The sequence below is a fragment of the Fringilla coelebs genome (genome assembly GCF_963513975.1).
Source record: "Fringilla coelebs genome assembly, chromosome: 2".
NCBI classification, from domain to species: Eukaryota; Metazoa; Chordata; class Aves; order Passeriformes; family Fringillidae; genus Fringilla; species Fringilla coelebs.
Window position 1 is genome coordinate 17,201,499 of NC_140029.1, and position 16,791 is coordinate 17,218,289.

A 16,791-nucleotide genomic window follows, 5' to 3' on the forward strand; every position below is an offset into this window, starting at 1 on the left:
CACTGACACCATTCTCTGCACAAATTCATTTATTTATATTCCTGACAGGAGCATTAGTAAGTGATTGTGAAATAACCATTTCTCAAGAGATCTGATTTATTAATTCTCACTGCTATGAAAAAAAAAAACAAACTAACAAACCAAAAACCCCAAACAAAAAAAATTGTAAAGCTGTGGCCAGGAATATAAATTTAATAAAGGATTATAGTAAGGTGGTTGTGAAATACCACTGATCCAGGGATCTGTTCCAATAATTCTTGCTAATGTCTCCTCAGAACGTAACAGCATTGCAAAAAAACCCAAACCTGTTTTAGACTCCTGACATTAACTTTGCTACTAGGTTTGTAGAAATGCTGTAGAAAGCATTGCCAGTAGCAGACTGACCTCTCTTCTGACAGTCAGTTTTGGGAACCTGCTCAGCCAGCAGTTTCTTGTGTCACAGCAAATGATGCACACACCTGATGTTAGAAACACACACTCTTGCTACAGGTCTGTTTCATGTGCTAACCATACAGAATGTTATTTGTACCTTAGGTGAGTGGAAAATTATCCACGTACTTTCAAAGTAATTAGGAAGAGATATAGCCAGGCCTTAAGTAATTAATGTTTTTGCACTATAAACTCACAGGTGTGACCATTTAAGACATTGTGTGCTAATGTATCTGATGGGTCACTTCCAAATCAAACAAGCAAAATATTTTTTGTAAATATTCTGTAATTCTGAAATTCTGTAAATATTCTGAAATTCTGTAAAACAGATTTTTTTAAACATCTATTTTCTGCTTAATGTCATATATCCACAACATCTCTATTTTTACCTCCCTGTCCCTCATTTTCCTTAAACCATTTAATTTTAGTTAGTGTTTTCTCTAACCCTTTCCTTTTCTGTGTATTTCTATCTGGGGACTGTCTCTCTCTCCTCCCTTTGCCCTTAAACAAAACTATCCAATATTTTGTTCTGTCTCACTTCCCCTTTAGCTTCATTCTCCCCCCACAGGGAGGCACAGTCCCTCCACCTACTTCCTACAGATCATGTTGCCAGAGCTTCTCCCTTCTGGAGACCTGGGGGGTAGAGCTGGAGGTTCCATCTGTGACCACTTCCAAGATGCTATAAGAGCATCTTGCCCTTATATTGTTCTTAAGGATCCCATGGGCCCAGACTCTGAGTGGACACACTCAGAACAGGCACATGGGAGCCAGGAAAAGCAGGGGGCTGCCAGGAATCGCCCCTCTGGTCCCTCCTGCAGCTCACACACTTCTTGGGGACATCTCCAGGGTCTTCCCCACAAGGGAGGCACCGTGACCCCTGTTTCACATGAGACACAGCAGATCCTATCTTGTTGAACCTATAAAGCTGTTCCATGACGGATGAGCATTTTTTCACAGAACAGAGTAACCCCCGTGGGATCATAAAAAAGGTCAGTGGGGCTGGTAGGGCTAGTCAAGAACATTTCAACCTTCACAATTTTCTGTGGAAGAGTTTTTGGATTAAAATTTAATTTTTAACAACCTGCAACAGGATGAAAATAGACTGCAAATCATTCCTCAATCCCTGAAAGAGCTATGCTTAGATAAACATGAAAATAAAAGTTTTTAAAAGTTCAATTATTTCACATAAATTGTAAAAATAGCAGCTACACTTCAAAGGCTGGTAAGAATCATCCCAGAAAGTATTGTCCAGACTCAGCCCGTAGAGATATACATAAAAATCTAAAAATGCAAAAATACTTTACCCCATCAGAATCCTAACATGCAATAACTATTCATCCATATATATCCTCTCTATTTTCTCCATTTTATTTAACCTTAATTATGTTCTTGTCCAGTTGGGCAAAGAAGATACATAGTTGTAAACATATGAATCCTTCATAAGAAATTCTAAAAGGCTGACAGGCACAAAACTCTCCCATTCAAATCAGAAGGAAGATATGAATGTTTTATTCAGAATAAGTTCAGTTCAGTAATCAAATATATTCTAATAGGGAACAGAACTAGCAAATGCCAACAGCTCCAGTACCAGATCAGGGGCTGAGTCCCAAAAAAAAAAAAAAATTTTATAATTCTAGAAAGTATTTCTGCAGCACTTATTCTTTAAAATGTAATTTATAGAGAAAAATACAAATAACAGCTCAATTTTGTGTTCTCTCTGCTCTATGTATAAGACATTTTTAATTTAAATTTGTCTCAACTCTTACAACCACTCACGTGACTCTACACTTCTCACTTGATGAAGCTTGCAATATTAGAGTTCTTGTGCACTATGCAAACAATAATTTGTGAAATGTCATATTTGGTGAAGGTATTTGCCATTATCTTTCCTATAAAATAAAAGTCCTTCAAAAGTAAATTTTCATCTTCCTAATTTAATGCTTAATGTTCTGACTAATAAGCACAACACAGTAATATGCAAGACAGTACAGTATTAAAGCACAAACAAAATCCCAAGAAAATAGCTGGATTTTACTAAATCAATACTAATGTAAGAGCAATGAGAGGAGAGAGTCCTGAAAATGCATTACTTAATTAAATTAAGCCTTAAAAAAAGAACATTACTTTTCTAAGTTTCCCCTTGTCACTTTGGCTTTCAAATAAAATTTTTAAGAAATCTGTACTTTTGGTAATACAAAAACATAACTGCACCACCCATTAATAGCTTGTCTTTAGCAACTACATCTTTCAGACAGCTAACCTCAATGGGCACAGACATTTCCTAGCAAATACAATTAAGGATAAAAGAATACAGAAGATAATACCGTAATCATGCTTATCTAGGTTAAGTTTTGCAGGGTTTTTTGTATTCAGTTTCATGTACACAAAAAGGAAAGTCACTTGCATTTGGCTCACTAAGCTAAAAAGACATCTAGCTGAAAAGATATTCCTGAAAACAACTGGGACAACAGTATTATGGTTACTGTTTGGGCTTGTTTGTGTCAAAACATCTATGACACCACAGCAACAATAATTTTAATTCTCAAAACCCTCTTTCCTACACAGTTATGAACTGTTTCATTTTACATGTAGACTTAAAATCATTCAGAAATCCAAAGAATTTGACTTAGGCAAATATAAAAAAGCTAAGACATCTCAATATACATTAACTATTCACAAATCTCCACACTTGGCAAACAAAACCTGCCAAGTCTGTAAGCTCAAGGAAAGGATAAGCTAATTGAATGGAAGTCTGATGAAGTAAAGAAGTAATGAAAAGTCTTCTTCAAAGGTATGAAAAAGAGGGTAAAACGTGATGCTGAACAGTCTTCCTTTAGCACTAATGAAAATGAGAGGGTGCAGGAAGGCAATTGTACTGATAGAGTCCTTATGATACAAGTACCACTTCAAACTGCTTGGAAACACGTATGTGAAGGAATACAGGAGTGATGTGGGGACACACTTATATCACTGATGGGAATGCTGATGCACACCAATAAATTCTATTCCCTTGTTCCTTTCCTGTGAACACCAAATTAGAACAAACAGGACGTTTACTTGTCTGGCAGCCATCACTAGCCCAGCAATGCTAAGTACAGTTTACAGATCTGACTGTAGTCATTTGGGACAGAAAATACTGCACTTGAAATAAAATGCTTGCTGTGTTTCAACCTGATCAAGTGTGGAACTTAACACCTCACATTTTAAAAGGAAGAAAAACCCCCAAAATATTAGCCCCTTGTTGCTGGCTGAAACCAGCACCCCAGCAACAGAGAATCCAAGCTACAGTGAGTGTTTCCTTAAAAGCCGACGTAAAAAATGGTGCCTGCATTCCACGTGTTCTTCACCACAGGGACAGCCACAGCAGGAGGTGAGTTTCCAAAGCAAATGAGTGCTGAAAACCTCCAGTCAAAAATGCATTTCTAAATAGTTATATGGCTGTTTTGTTCAATCTGCTTTCAGATAACACTACACTGTTTATGACAAGCTTGTCATTTCATCAAAGCAAATTCTCTGTTCCTAACAAGTATCCTTTGTTCAACAGAACTGTTAATTAAAAGTAGTTATGTGACTCAGAAATGAAACTAAGTGGGAAATAAAACGTATTTCAGAGGGAACTGTGTGAATCCAACAAGACTCAGACTGTTGTCACTGCCCAGAAGTAAATTCTGTATTGGCTGTCATGGGTAGCAAACAGAACTGAACAAAACATCAGAAGACAATGGATGCATTTTCAGGTTTTAACGCTCAAACTGAGACTTGCCCCAGCCCTGGAGTCTCCCCAAGACAGACTCTAGCTTACTGCTGCTGTTGAGGCTAGAAGGTGGCTGGAGCTCTGCTGCAGGATCTCTGGGCTCTGAGCTGCCCCAGTTTTGGCCCCCTCAATACCCAGTCTTACTCTGGGAGCTCTTGGCTTGTATCTGACTAGAGTCTGGGCTAGGGGAGAAATGAAGAAGTAAACTAGGTCATGTATGCATTTAAAATGACATTTTTGTTTCTACTTAAAACCTGCTGTTGTCCTTCCAGGAATGCATAAACTCTAGCCAAGTATTTTCTTAACATGAACACAGGCCAAATGCCAGAGATTACACATTGAACAAAGAGAAATACATTGAGAATGTAGCAGCACAGGATTTTTCTCAGATGCTAACATAAAGACTACATGAATAAAAACAAAAACAGAAGAGATTTCTGTCTCTTAACAGAAACTCATTTGGATATTTCAGAAAGGGGTGCTTTTCAATAAGTTCTCATGCTTTTTTATGTCTGTCCTGTGTAACACTCGTTGCAGCAACCCAAAAAAGTGCAGCTATGAAGTATGAATGAAGGTGCCTTCTTCCAGTCCAGTTACCTCCCAATGCAACAATTTTAAAGCACATTTTTATGGCTAATCCATTGCTGGACATCCCAGCCATCACAGGTAAATATTCTGTGTATACTGGCCAGGAGAAAGATGATGACTGGCCATAAGATGATGACAAACATGATATAGCAGCAGTAAAGAAAGAACAAAAAACAAACTAAAAAATCCAGTGCCCACAACAGGGATTCACCACAGTCTTTAACTGAATTTACTTGAAGTATTTTTTTTTCTGCCCTTTAAAATGGAAATAAACAAAACAAATACTTCAAAGTACAGATGGTTTTACAATGAAAGAAATGATACCTATAGATCAACATGACCTATGTGGAACTGAAAACAAAACTCAGTACTAATGAGCATTCCTTTGTGAGTCTGGAAGCAGATTATCCACCAATCTCCCCTAACTACAATTCTTTCTGAACTAGAATTAGTAGGACAAAAACTAATGCATTAAACCAGGATTATTCTAGTCATGCTGGATATACACAGAAGCATAGAATATCCTAAGCTGGAAAAGACCCACCAAGATAATCAAATCCAACTCCTGGCCCTACACAGGATGCCCCAAGTCACACCATGTGCCTGAGAGCATTGTCCACATGCTTCTCACACTCAGGCTTGGTGCTGTGACCACTTCCCTGGGGAGCCTGTTCCAGTGCCCAACCACTCTCTGGGTGAAGAACCTTTTCCTGATATCCAACATAAACCTCCCCTGACACAACTTCAGACCATTCCATCAGGTCCTGCCCCACTGGTCACCACAGAGAGAAGATCAATGCCTGCCCTTCCACTTCCCCTCATGAGGAAGTTGCAGACTGCAAGGATGCCTCCCCTCAGTCTCCTCAGGGCTGGACAAACCAAGCCACCTCAGCTGCTCCTCATTTGGCTTCACCTCCAGACCCTTCATCATCCTTGCAGCCCCCTCCTCTGAACACTCTCTAATGGCTTAATGTCTTTTTTTATATTGTGGTACTCAAAACTACACACAGTTTGTTAACTTCCCTAAAAGAAACCACTTTGTGACTTTCAAAATTAACTAATTAATGAACATCAAAAACAAGATGTTCATTTTTATTCACAGAATTACTTCTTCAAGAATTTACACTCTGCTTTCATTTGTGTTCCAAGCGAAATTTAAACCAAGTTTATTTCTTTCCAATTTCCTTCCAGTTATATTTGTTATCTGGATTCCAAGAAGATTTGCTGCAGTAGAAAATGTGCACTTGGCTTCGTTTGTGGTTTTATTTTGATGTATGACAAAATCAAAATTAGAGGCACCAAATCCCTCAATAGGAACCAAGATAAAGAATTACTCCTCTGTGCAAGGCAGAAAAAAAGTTTATTCCTATCGAGTTCCAGGATCAGCACACATAGCAGGATTCTTGAATTCCCTCTAGTGTTTGCACAAAAAAGTCGCATATAGCAAGAGGTAAACTCTTTTCTACTCCAAGAACCACATTAGAGAGCCCAGTTAAACATTCCTTGACACAGTCAAACCTTGGCTTTCTTCTGAAGCATAAGCATGACTGTGTTTAAGCTGGTCCTTGAGTCAGATGATTGGTGTGCAGCACACAAACCTCTGGTCTGCCTCAAGGACCCTGCTGAAGCACAGCCACGCTGGGTGACTGCTGCCCTGAACAAACAGCTCCTCTTCCCACTTCCAGGCAAGAGGCACACTCAAAGGGTAACGTGCTGAAAGCCATTTTCTTTCAGTTCACCCCAGCTACTAGTCTACATTTTCTTTCTCTCCCCTCAACATGCACCCACGTCAAAAGAAATTAACCTTTTTTAAACTCAAAGCAGCTTCTGATTGTTCTCACGCATATGTTAAGACTTTAACATCAAAAATGTTTGCTTTCTTTCTCCCAGTTTAAACATTAAGGGTTTTCTCCCTGCTTCTGAACAAAAAAAAAAGTAATAAAAATCAATTATACTCTAGTTACTGATGAGAGTTGTCTAAACAGCCAGACTAGTTATAAACAGTCAGTGATGACAGACTACCATATGTTAAGCTTCCCATTACTGTGCCAGAAAACATTATAATCACCTTAATTATAGAAACAGTGATTCCTCCCCTCCGTGGCGACGTAACACGAGCAAGTGCACAAGCAGAACTCCTGCTCTGCAGTGCATTACTGTCTGCAGCAAAGGCCAGCATTTGTACATATTGCCAAGCATTTCTGCAAACAGATCAAGTTGCCAAGCACGCAGCTAATCTGAATGGTCACAGAAGGAGCAAAGGAAGCAAACTTTACCTTGTGTATTTTGCTGAAATATTTTGTTCAGATCCAAAGAGGAAGCTCTGGAATGTGATTTTTGTGGCCTTGGAGGTGGAGTAGGTGGCTCTTCTCCCTTTTTCATGGCATCTTCTATTGATGTGCTAGAATAAGACCTAAGGAAAAACATGTTGGGGAAAACCAGAAAATATTTTATTTCAAAAATTAGTTTTAAAAAACTGTAGTGAATAGTAGCTAAAATTGCACTGACCAGAAGTCAGGTTCATGGTGGAAATTCCTTGCCCTATTGACTAAGAGCTTCCTCTTATAACAACACAGATTTATTTGACAACAGAGGGACCTAAGCATGCAGAGAAAGGAATGAGTCATGCTTGCAGGGCTAGTATTTTTTAAGGCTTTTTGTAACACAGCTTGAGGCCTTCTTATGTAACTTTGCCAGCAGGATAATTGTAGCAACTATTCTGAATAAACCAAAGTAAAATTCCCCACATACACCCCTTGGAGTGTCTGTTGCCTTCCCCAGCTGCTAGGGTAGTGTTTATATGGGTATAGATTCAACCTACCTCTTGCAAGTATGCATTTTGTAATTTGTGATATTCTCACTAGTAGAATAAATTTTTAACTGTTAGAATAAATTTTCCATAGGAAACAGTCACCAAATTGCACAAAATCCAGGAAAACTGAATGGCTCCAAAGTGACTACAACTGGTCAAATACATGGCTCAGTACCTCTTTCCAGGCCCTCCTACAGCACATTAATCTCAATGTGGTGTGATGAATTTGCTAACAATTCTGCTTTTGCCAAATACTGTTCCATTTTTTCAGCTTTTGTAGTTATGAATTTAGAAAAACCAAGACCAAGCAAGACCAAGACTCTGTCCAAAATGAGCACTGGCAACTTACTGTCATACTGCATGTCAAGGCAAGACCAAAAGCACATTTGGGTAAAACAGAAATAACTCCCACTAATGACAAATGGACCTTTTTTTTTTGCCAAACAGGTTCCTAATATCCAGTGCCAGCTGTCCAATTAAGAACATATTGAGCAATATCCTATTGTTTTCACTCTCCAGGTCCAAGTTTGTCCATTTAGGAGCCCCTTCACACAATTATGAAAAGCTAAGGGAGATTCTGTCTCCCTGCTTTACCTCACACAACTTTGCAAGACTCCTATGTTTTTCCACTCCATTATGAATTCCATATAAAATCAAAACTTTTACTCCTTTTAATCCAACATCTTCATTCAAATCCCATTCAAGATCTTCTTTAGGGAGAGGTTTATCAGGAGTTGATATTCCTCTTCCCCCAGTTTTCTGATCTAGCTCCTCAACTTTTCTCCTACTCAGTCCTTCCTTTGCTTTTTCTAGAACAACTCTTTTTTTTTCTTCATAAATAAACAAATTTCTAACCAAACTTCTGTATCTCCCCAGCTGGGGTTATGTGTCGTCATCAGAGATTTAATAATACTATGCATATCATTTGGATTGCTACAATGAGATGCAACATCCTGTTTCAAAGTCAGTAACTCACAGTTAGTAAACAGAACATGCACATATATGGCTTTCCCAGCAGTCCCACAATTTTTCTTAAAGGAGCCTGAATCACTGATTTATTTCACCCTCTTGTTCTGGTTCTGCTTGAGACAAGACTTCCTGATTTCCTTCTTTCTCTAACAGGACTGTCAGAGTCCTCCTCACCCTCTGAATCAGAAAATTTAGGACCCACGAGAGGAGCCACCAACAATTCTACTTGTTCATTATCACCACCAGTTTACCAGATTTACTTTTCACATCACAAATTCTGTCACTGTTTTTATTTGTTTTCTCAGTTACTGAATATATTCCAATCTGGTTTTGAAGTCCATTAATACACATTTTTTCCTAACATCCCAATCATTCTTCAAAGAGAAAAATAAATCTCTCTATGGTATTTCATCCCATTTCCAACAAGCACAGCAGGTCTGAGTTCAAGGATGTGCTCAAGCACCTTTAGTCTTAACTTCTGCATTGAAGAAGCACTGACATACAGTCAGATGTGAGACAGCCACGTGTGACAGAGCAGTCACATTCTTTTTCTGAGCTTGTTTAAGCATTTAGTGTTCTATATATTTGTGCACATTTTTTGCATATTTGCAAGTTAGTAACACAGCAAGAAAATTTAAAACTCTGCAGAAACTAAAACACTTTGGCTAGCAGCAGAAAAACAGCACACAAGGCACTTCAGCCTTCCCAAATATAGGTCCTAAGAACAGAGGATTTCAATCCTCAATCACCATGCTTATAGCTGATCCTCTCTTACTAGCAGGCTTTGACAAGACTGTAAGCAGACAGCTTCTGATTATACTCTCATTACCCAAGCAAAAAAATTCCAAGCAGAGCCCTCTACCTAGCACCAAAAAGAAAAAGTTTAAGGTGAATTAACAATATGGCTATACACCAGTATGTGACAACCAATCCAAGATGTAAACCCTTTATATACAATGTTGTCTGGCACAGGCTTCCTTTTTCTTTCAAACACCCAAATTCAGCAGGTGTCACTTCTAGCACACAACAGTCCTGAAGTCCTTCCATCACACACCAACCAACCATAGCCAAGCACATGGATGCCAATAAAAGAATTCACTCACCCACAGCCGAGAGCTGAGCCACTACTGCTGTTTCTGCAGTGCCTCCCTCCATTTGAACATGCAGTGCCTCCCTCCATCTGAAACCACTGTGCAGGTTGCAAGAGCACGGAACTGCTGAGGGGTTCCCTGCAATGGGGTGGCCCCAGCTCTCCTGCCACAACACCCCTGGGGCTGGGCTGGAGGCAGTCACCCCCCTGACAAGGCAGCAGGGCTGGGCAGATAGGCAAAACTTCCAGCACCTTATGACCAGAGATCATGGGGCCCTAGCACAGTATTCATGTAGGGTCTATAGCTTACAGATTCCTTCTGGTAAATCTGTCTGATCTGAGCTGTACTTCCAGCACAACACCAATTTAGAAAAAAAAAATCCAGCACCGGTTCTCATGCCTGGTATCTAACACTAGAGGAACATATGCCTTTTCCTGAAACAGAAGTGAAAGCAGTACCTGGATCGTGGTCTGGCTCTGAGTGCATTAGGTTCTTGAGCAGCTGGAAAGAAAAGAAAAAAGAACTGCTAAAACATCATATTTTAAAAAAATGTCATTAGCTTCAGAATCAGTGTCCATTAAAACATGTGAGTGTTGCAAATGTGGATGTGAGAATATACTCATCTCACATGAGCAATGGGGATTGATTTTCACTTCTCCTTCCCCTCTGTTTTTGTAGTGTGTGAATGTCCTAAGAATTCAAAAGCCAACATATAGTGAGAGCTTCACCTTTTCAATTTGCTTACCAGAATACAGGAAGAGGAATAGGTTTGATAGCTCTGACCTGTAGTCATGGATGTAGCTGTGATACAGCAACATAAGGAACAACATGAACTTTTTATAGTAAACATCTTGTTCTTAGTCCAGAATTCTTAATCTATTACTTGTCTACTTCCAAAAGCACAAAGGGTTATGTCCTTCCTAAATACTTCAACTAATTAGTATAAATGTACATCATCCATTACAAAATACTAACATGTCACGTTGAGACTGTTTTGACCTTAGGAACAAAAGGTATTTGAAAGAAGAAAGCCTTTAAGTCTAAATATTGACTAAATATTGATCAAACATATTTCCATTAATGTAAAAATGGGTTTCTGTTATTTGGATGAATTCCAAATATCCTGCCACATGCAGGTTTTATGTGATAGGAAAACAACAGTGCTGAATTACCATCTCTAGGTAATTCCTTGAGGCTGTTCCTTGCTTTACACTGTCTTTTCTGTTACTCTCCTTACTAGAATCAGATAATTTTGAGAAAACATATTTGAACAATTGCTTTCAAATTCTTCCCACTGAGATATCCTTAAGGTATTACAGCAGCATCAATGATCCCAGTGCACATACAAAGTGAATCCTTGTATTTTTCTCAGTCTACTGTCAAGGTACAACACTCAAGAGAAACAAAGTAGGTTGGGAAAAAAAATAATTGTCAGAATTTCTAGCTCCCTTTAGATATATGCCTACTTTCAAGTCAGACATTTATCACCAGCTACAACAGAGCATTTATCATCAGCTACCACAGAGCACTACCTGAGAATACAATGGATCCTCCAAACCAGAGAGCAGGAGCTGCCTGTGGCAGCAGCTGGCAAATACTGAGCTTTTAATGGCTTGCTCTGTACTACTGCACAGACCATCCATAGGAGGCTTTAGGCTCACAGAAGACAAGAAGCAGCATATGGCACATGTACAGCCACACAACAGCTCTTCATAAAAGGAACTGCTTTTAGGATCATGCAGAGCTAGTTGGTGTTTTGGACAGAATAAACCCCACTGCAGCTGGCAGTGACCACTTAAAAACCAAGTTCCAGTAGATTGTCATCACCAAACTGGTTCACAGTCATTCCAGATTTCTCTGCAACAAACTCTTCCTAGCAACTAAAGAAGGGAGAGGGAATTAATATTAAAATATGCAGTGGTGATAATCCTCCTCCCTCTCTCTGTGTCAAACTCCCAGAGAATACAACTTCAGACACTGCTTCCCTACAGCCATATGACCCAATTTTCCAATGCTGAAATTGCTGATTATTAAATTACATGCACAATTATTAAATATGCCACTTAGAAATAGGAAGTATAAATCCTTTCCAAGCTAAACCATGTTTAAGACTCTTTAAATTTTCCTTTTCTTATGGAGACTGTAATTCTATTCTAGAAAGCCTTTCAAATAAAAAACCCATAGGTAAAAGTGACATTCAAACTCTCCAAGGACATCCTGTTGAGGTAAACAGGAAACCACGTAAGGAAGAGAGAATTCCAAAACAACTACTAATAAAAAATGATAGCAATAGAATGTCACCGCCAAGGATTTTCTTTTTAAGCTTTTGAAAAAGTAGGAAATTCAAGGCTACAATTACAGAATACCCAGAGTTAGCTTTCCTTTCAAAAGAAGTGGCATAATACAAAAAATACTATGAAGCAGGTAGTTCATTATCAGGACATAGAAAGAATTGTGGCAGGATTTCCAAGAAACATGCAGCTATTTTGGTACATTTAGTGTGTGCACACTTCATGTCTGAGGTGCAGTTTTATACACATACATGAAAAAATCATTCAAGATGACACAGAACTATTTATCCAGTTCACAAGTTTTCCATATTTTTATTGCTATGCTTACACAAGCCTAACTTTCATGAAATGGATAAGTTAGACCTGTTGATTAAATAATTTACATTGATTATTGAAAAGTTTGTACAATTCCTGGAGTAGCAGAGCCTGACGGAATGAGCAGCTTGGTCTGCAGTAATTAAAGAGGGTGTGAAGTTCCTGGTTTGGGTGTTGAGCTGCTCCTGCAGCCCTCTTGCAAGACAACTTCATTTTAACATTTTGAAGGACACTGATGTGGTAACTTTTAACTGTAGCCTAACATCTTATACTCAACAGCTGCCTCCTTGTTTTACAGGCTTAAGATCAGGTTGAAAAATTGTGTTGAAAAAGATGAAAGGCTTAAGGAAAAAACCAAAGCATTCCCCACTAGTCAACATCAAGGACTCATCTCTTATTGGTCATCTAGGGAGAAATTTACAATTTAAATGCTTGGAAATTTGGCCCTCAATCCTTTAAAAGGCTAAGATCAACAATGATCCTGCACTGAGGAGTCTAAATAAACTGGCTAGATATTCAGAATGCTGAGCATATAAAGTTTGTACTGATTTCAAATTTCCAGACCTTCTGATGGCAAAGAAAACTTTCACAGACTATCATCTTTCCTGAGTTTACATAAACAGCCTAAATGAATAACCAAAGAAGCATGTAGAATTTCTCTCACTTCATCCCAAATGAGTTTTCATGCTGGAGGTTAATGATTACAATGACCTTTCAGAACGGTGACTGATTCTGAAACAACCACTCAATTACTGTGCTGCATCTACTCGACTGGATAGATAAACATTTTTACTTTTCACACCAGTTGTAGCATGCAACCTGAGAATGTGCTGGCTCAAATCCTCAATGAGCAGCACAGCAAGAGTGGAACCCTGCAGGGACAGGAGCCACGATGATGGAGTGAAATTTTGCCACTGCGCCCCTTGGTATAGAAACACAGCAACTGTTGGAGAGCACAGCAGCATGGGGAAGACTCCCTGACCAGAAGATTAAAGACACAGAGAAAGGAGATGTGCAGGTGACAGTGAGTTTTTTTCCCTAAATGTACTAAAGACAGAATTGCTGAACTGAAAGTAAAACTCTCCTGTGCTCCTGGGCTAAACCAGGTGAAGGAGAACAGAACAAAAAGTCATGCAACCACCTTCTCCTTTCCCTGAGAGGGATGTACAAGAGTGTGTGTGTGTGTGCTTGTCTGTGTGTGTGTGAGTGTGTATAAAGGAGAAGCAGCAATCTTTTGAGAATAGAAGCTGAAGATAGCAAATCTGGCAGCTTCCAAGTCTTTGGGAAGAAGCCAAGAAAAAAAGATTTGGGAAATGAGGCATGCAGCTGTTGAGCAGCCATGAATAAATCCAGCTATAAGACAAAACTGCTGTGACAGACGTGTGGGGTCCATTTTCTTAATCAAGGATATCTTCATGAGAAAAAACATTCATGCAAAAGGAAGAGAAAGCAAGATTTTAGCTTGACTGGGACCAGGGAGGGATTACAGACATTCTTACCACTATAGAAAGAGATCAGTAAAAAGGAAGGCAAGGGAGGTCTGATGAACTGAACTGAATGCAGGGGAAGTTTCTGGAGCAAATAAGTAATTTTGACATATGCTGTTCCAAAAATAACATTTTCCAGAATGACGGGAACAAGGAGTGTACTTTGGAGCTAGAGAGAGAAAAATCAGGAGTGGTTTCAACAAAGAAACAAACCCTGAATCAAAAGCTTGCATCAGTGTCTTAAGTGCCTCAAGGTCTGTGTTTCCAAAGGCTCTCTGTCCTGTAACTCCCTGACACAATATAGGAATGCTGAGCTTTCACAAAGAAACAGGTAATTTCAGAATAGTTACCAAAACATTACATAGTTATTCTATACTTTAGATGAATTTTTACCAAGAAGTACAAAATTCATGCTCTTGCATCTTGCTTGTGGAACAGGAGAACTTCAGAATCTTTAAAACAGCTTAAAACCTTTTCCACACAGGAAGAAGCCATACACTAACAATGAGGGAAAGAAAGCAAGAAAACCTTCCGACAGCCTGGAAAGGTAATTAATAATCTGACAAATAGTAGTCATTATGAGGTAAATGCTAATATCAATAGGAAATTAGTACAAGAGCAAAAAGTTCTTTCAAAAATTAATCAAGTTACACTAATTTAGGCTTACTGTGATATAGAAATACTTGATCAAAATTCTCATGCAAGTAACACATGGCAATTTTTTCCTTACCTGCCTTCACAGTCAAGTGCTGAAATTCCTTTGGTATAGTTTTGAGAGTAGTGCTTACTTTAACAGCTTAAGAAAAAAAAATGAAAAAAGAAAGGATAATTACTTTAAGTATGTGTGGGTAAAATCTAGAAGTATCAGGTCTGAGAAAGGAACACCTAAACTGGTATTAGACCTCTTATAACGCCAAACATACTTGAAAAGTAGCCAAATACTCTCAGAAAACTGAAGTACTCAACTAACAATTTCCAAGAGCACAAAAGTCAAGACCAGAAAGAAAGACCTATGCTCAAGTTCCCAAATAATCTCAAATTTTGAGAATTTGTGGAGTTCAGTGCTTATTCCCCTTCCACATTCCCCTTTACATCCTTTCTAATGGAGTTTTTAATGCACCATAGTGTGTTTTGATGAACTGTGACACTCAGTGTTAAATGACCCTTGGAATGAAATCTCTCCTCTTGCAGAATGAGCCTGCTTTAGCAAGGAGGTTGAACCAGATGTCCCTTCCAACATTACATGCTCCATGATCTGCCTTTATCAACCAAAACATGTGGGAAAAGTTTTGGGTCTTGTAACCCAGTTCAGTTTACATTATCTTCCAAATTTACCTTCATTGTAACCAAAGTGAAGCTAATTTATTTTGATACTTTTGAAAATGCAGGAAAATTTGCTTCTACTGCCCTGAACTGCAGGTTCTTGACAGATCACTAGGAGAGTGATCTGTCCTCATGTTTGTCAGAAGAGTAATAACAGGTAGAACAAAAGTATTTGTTCTTTGGCTGAAAAGGCAGCAATCTGTGTCATAAATACAGCATATCTTCAGCCCTGAAGGAGGACCGCAGGTCTCAAAACAGGTTCCCATGTGACTTAATAGGTCAGCCACAAAAATCAAAGCACAACTTCATCATCTGAACAGGGAAAAAATATTCCCTTAGTAAGAAGTAAATCCTCCCAAGACAATTCACAGCAATAACCTTCAAGGTTTAAGTCCTCCTCTGGTTCATTATACATTTTACAACAAAACAAACTTTGCCAACAAAACACTGATTTCTTGGAATATGCTGACATGTCAAAATGTTTTACAAACACCTGTCAACCCTTGACAAACTTTCTTTGAAAAGGGAACACTGGGAATCTGTCAAACTCTGTCACACCTGAGTGTGGAAGGTGAATCAGGAATGTGGACTACCAAGTCTCATAGCTCTGATGCAACCTTAACGTGTGGACATCTGGGAGGCCGAGATATTTTTTATTTTAATTCATACATAATCTGCAGAATCAGGCAACAGAATACCCACAACTGTTTTGCTTCTACAACAGAGGGACAGCAAGTAAGAATTGGGAAAAGGGATTATAAAAGGAAATGAATGGCTGTGTGATGATCCAGTGCCAATTCTGGAAGCCGTAAAAGCTACTGCAGTAAAAAGAGAAAGATCACTTCAATTTCACATGACTTGCTGCTGATGGATGTCTATTGAAATGAATGAATCAATGAATTTTTTCAGTCCAATTTGACTAAAACTTTTGTTTTGCAAGAAAATACAGGGATTCTTTTTTTTTCTAATAGGACTAAAAACTGATTTTGAAGTGTTGGTGTTTCTTGCAAAAAAGGAAATTGAAAATTTGGCACAGTGTAATCTTTACTCTTAAAAAATTCCTGATAACAATTAAAATTTTAAGTAAGAAGCACAACATTAATTGCCTTAGGGCTAGACATATTTTAGAAGGTGTATTTCATATCATTCACACGTGATAGAACTAATTTTAAAGTAAACCCTTCCATTTATTTGTCTTCAACTCAGCTGCGGTGAGCTTTCTCTTTAAATCTTTAGCAACACACAGCCAGCTTAGAAATTACACACACCCAGCAAACATAGGGGCTTACTAAAAACACACAAAATTTAATCCCTAATGGAAAAAAAAGTTATTTATTTGAATACCTTGCTTGTCATCTTTCTTTCCATCTTGTAATAGGGCAGAGTTTTCAGGTACCTCTTCAGCTGATGACTTCTAAAGATAGAAGATTTGTTCCATAGTCAAATATTTAAGGACACAGATCAACACAAATATTGGTGACATTTGCTCTTGCACTACAATTTCTTTATTAGATAAAGAAGAATTGAGGACCTATAGAAAGACAATATAACTCTACTTTTCAAGGTACAGCAGCTCCACACCAGAAATTAGTTAAAGGAGCACTTCAACAGTGAACAACTGAAGGAGATAAGGACTGTATGAAAAGAGAGACTTCTCTCAACAGAGCCATATATAACACCTGTGTAAGGGTAGATGAGAGCTTCTCCAGGCTCTATGAGAAAAGTCTCTCTA

The 16,791-nt window shown here is 38.5% G+C and overlaps 1 protein-coding gene across 1 annotated transcript in view; it reads right to left on the reverse strand.

The window, feature by feature from the left end:
- REPS2 (RALBP1 associated Eps domain containing 2) overlaps positions 1–16,791 on the reverse strand; it is a gene marked incomplete at its 5' end in the record, with an annotated part of 91,279 nt that overhangs the window by 21,961 nt on the left and 52,527 nt on the right. Inside the window, 4 exons of the mRNA XM_084226278.1 lie at positions 7,048–7,184; positions 10,102–10,144; positions 14,467–14,532; positions 16,404–16,473. Coding sequence (XP_084082404.1) covers positions 7,048–7,184; positions 10,102–10,144; positions 14,467–14,532; positions 16,404–16,473 — 316 coding nt within the window. The remainder of the gene's footprint in view (positions 1–7,047; positions 7,185–10,101; positions 10,145–14,466; positions 14,533–16,403; positions 16,474–16,791) is intronic.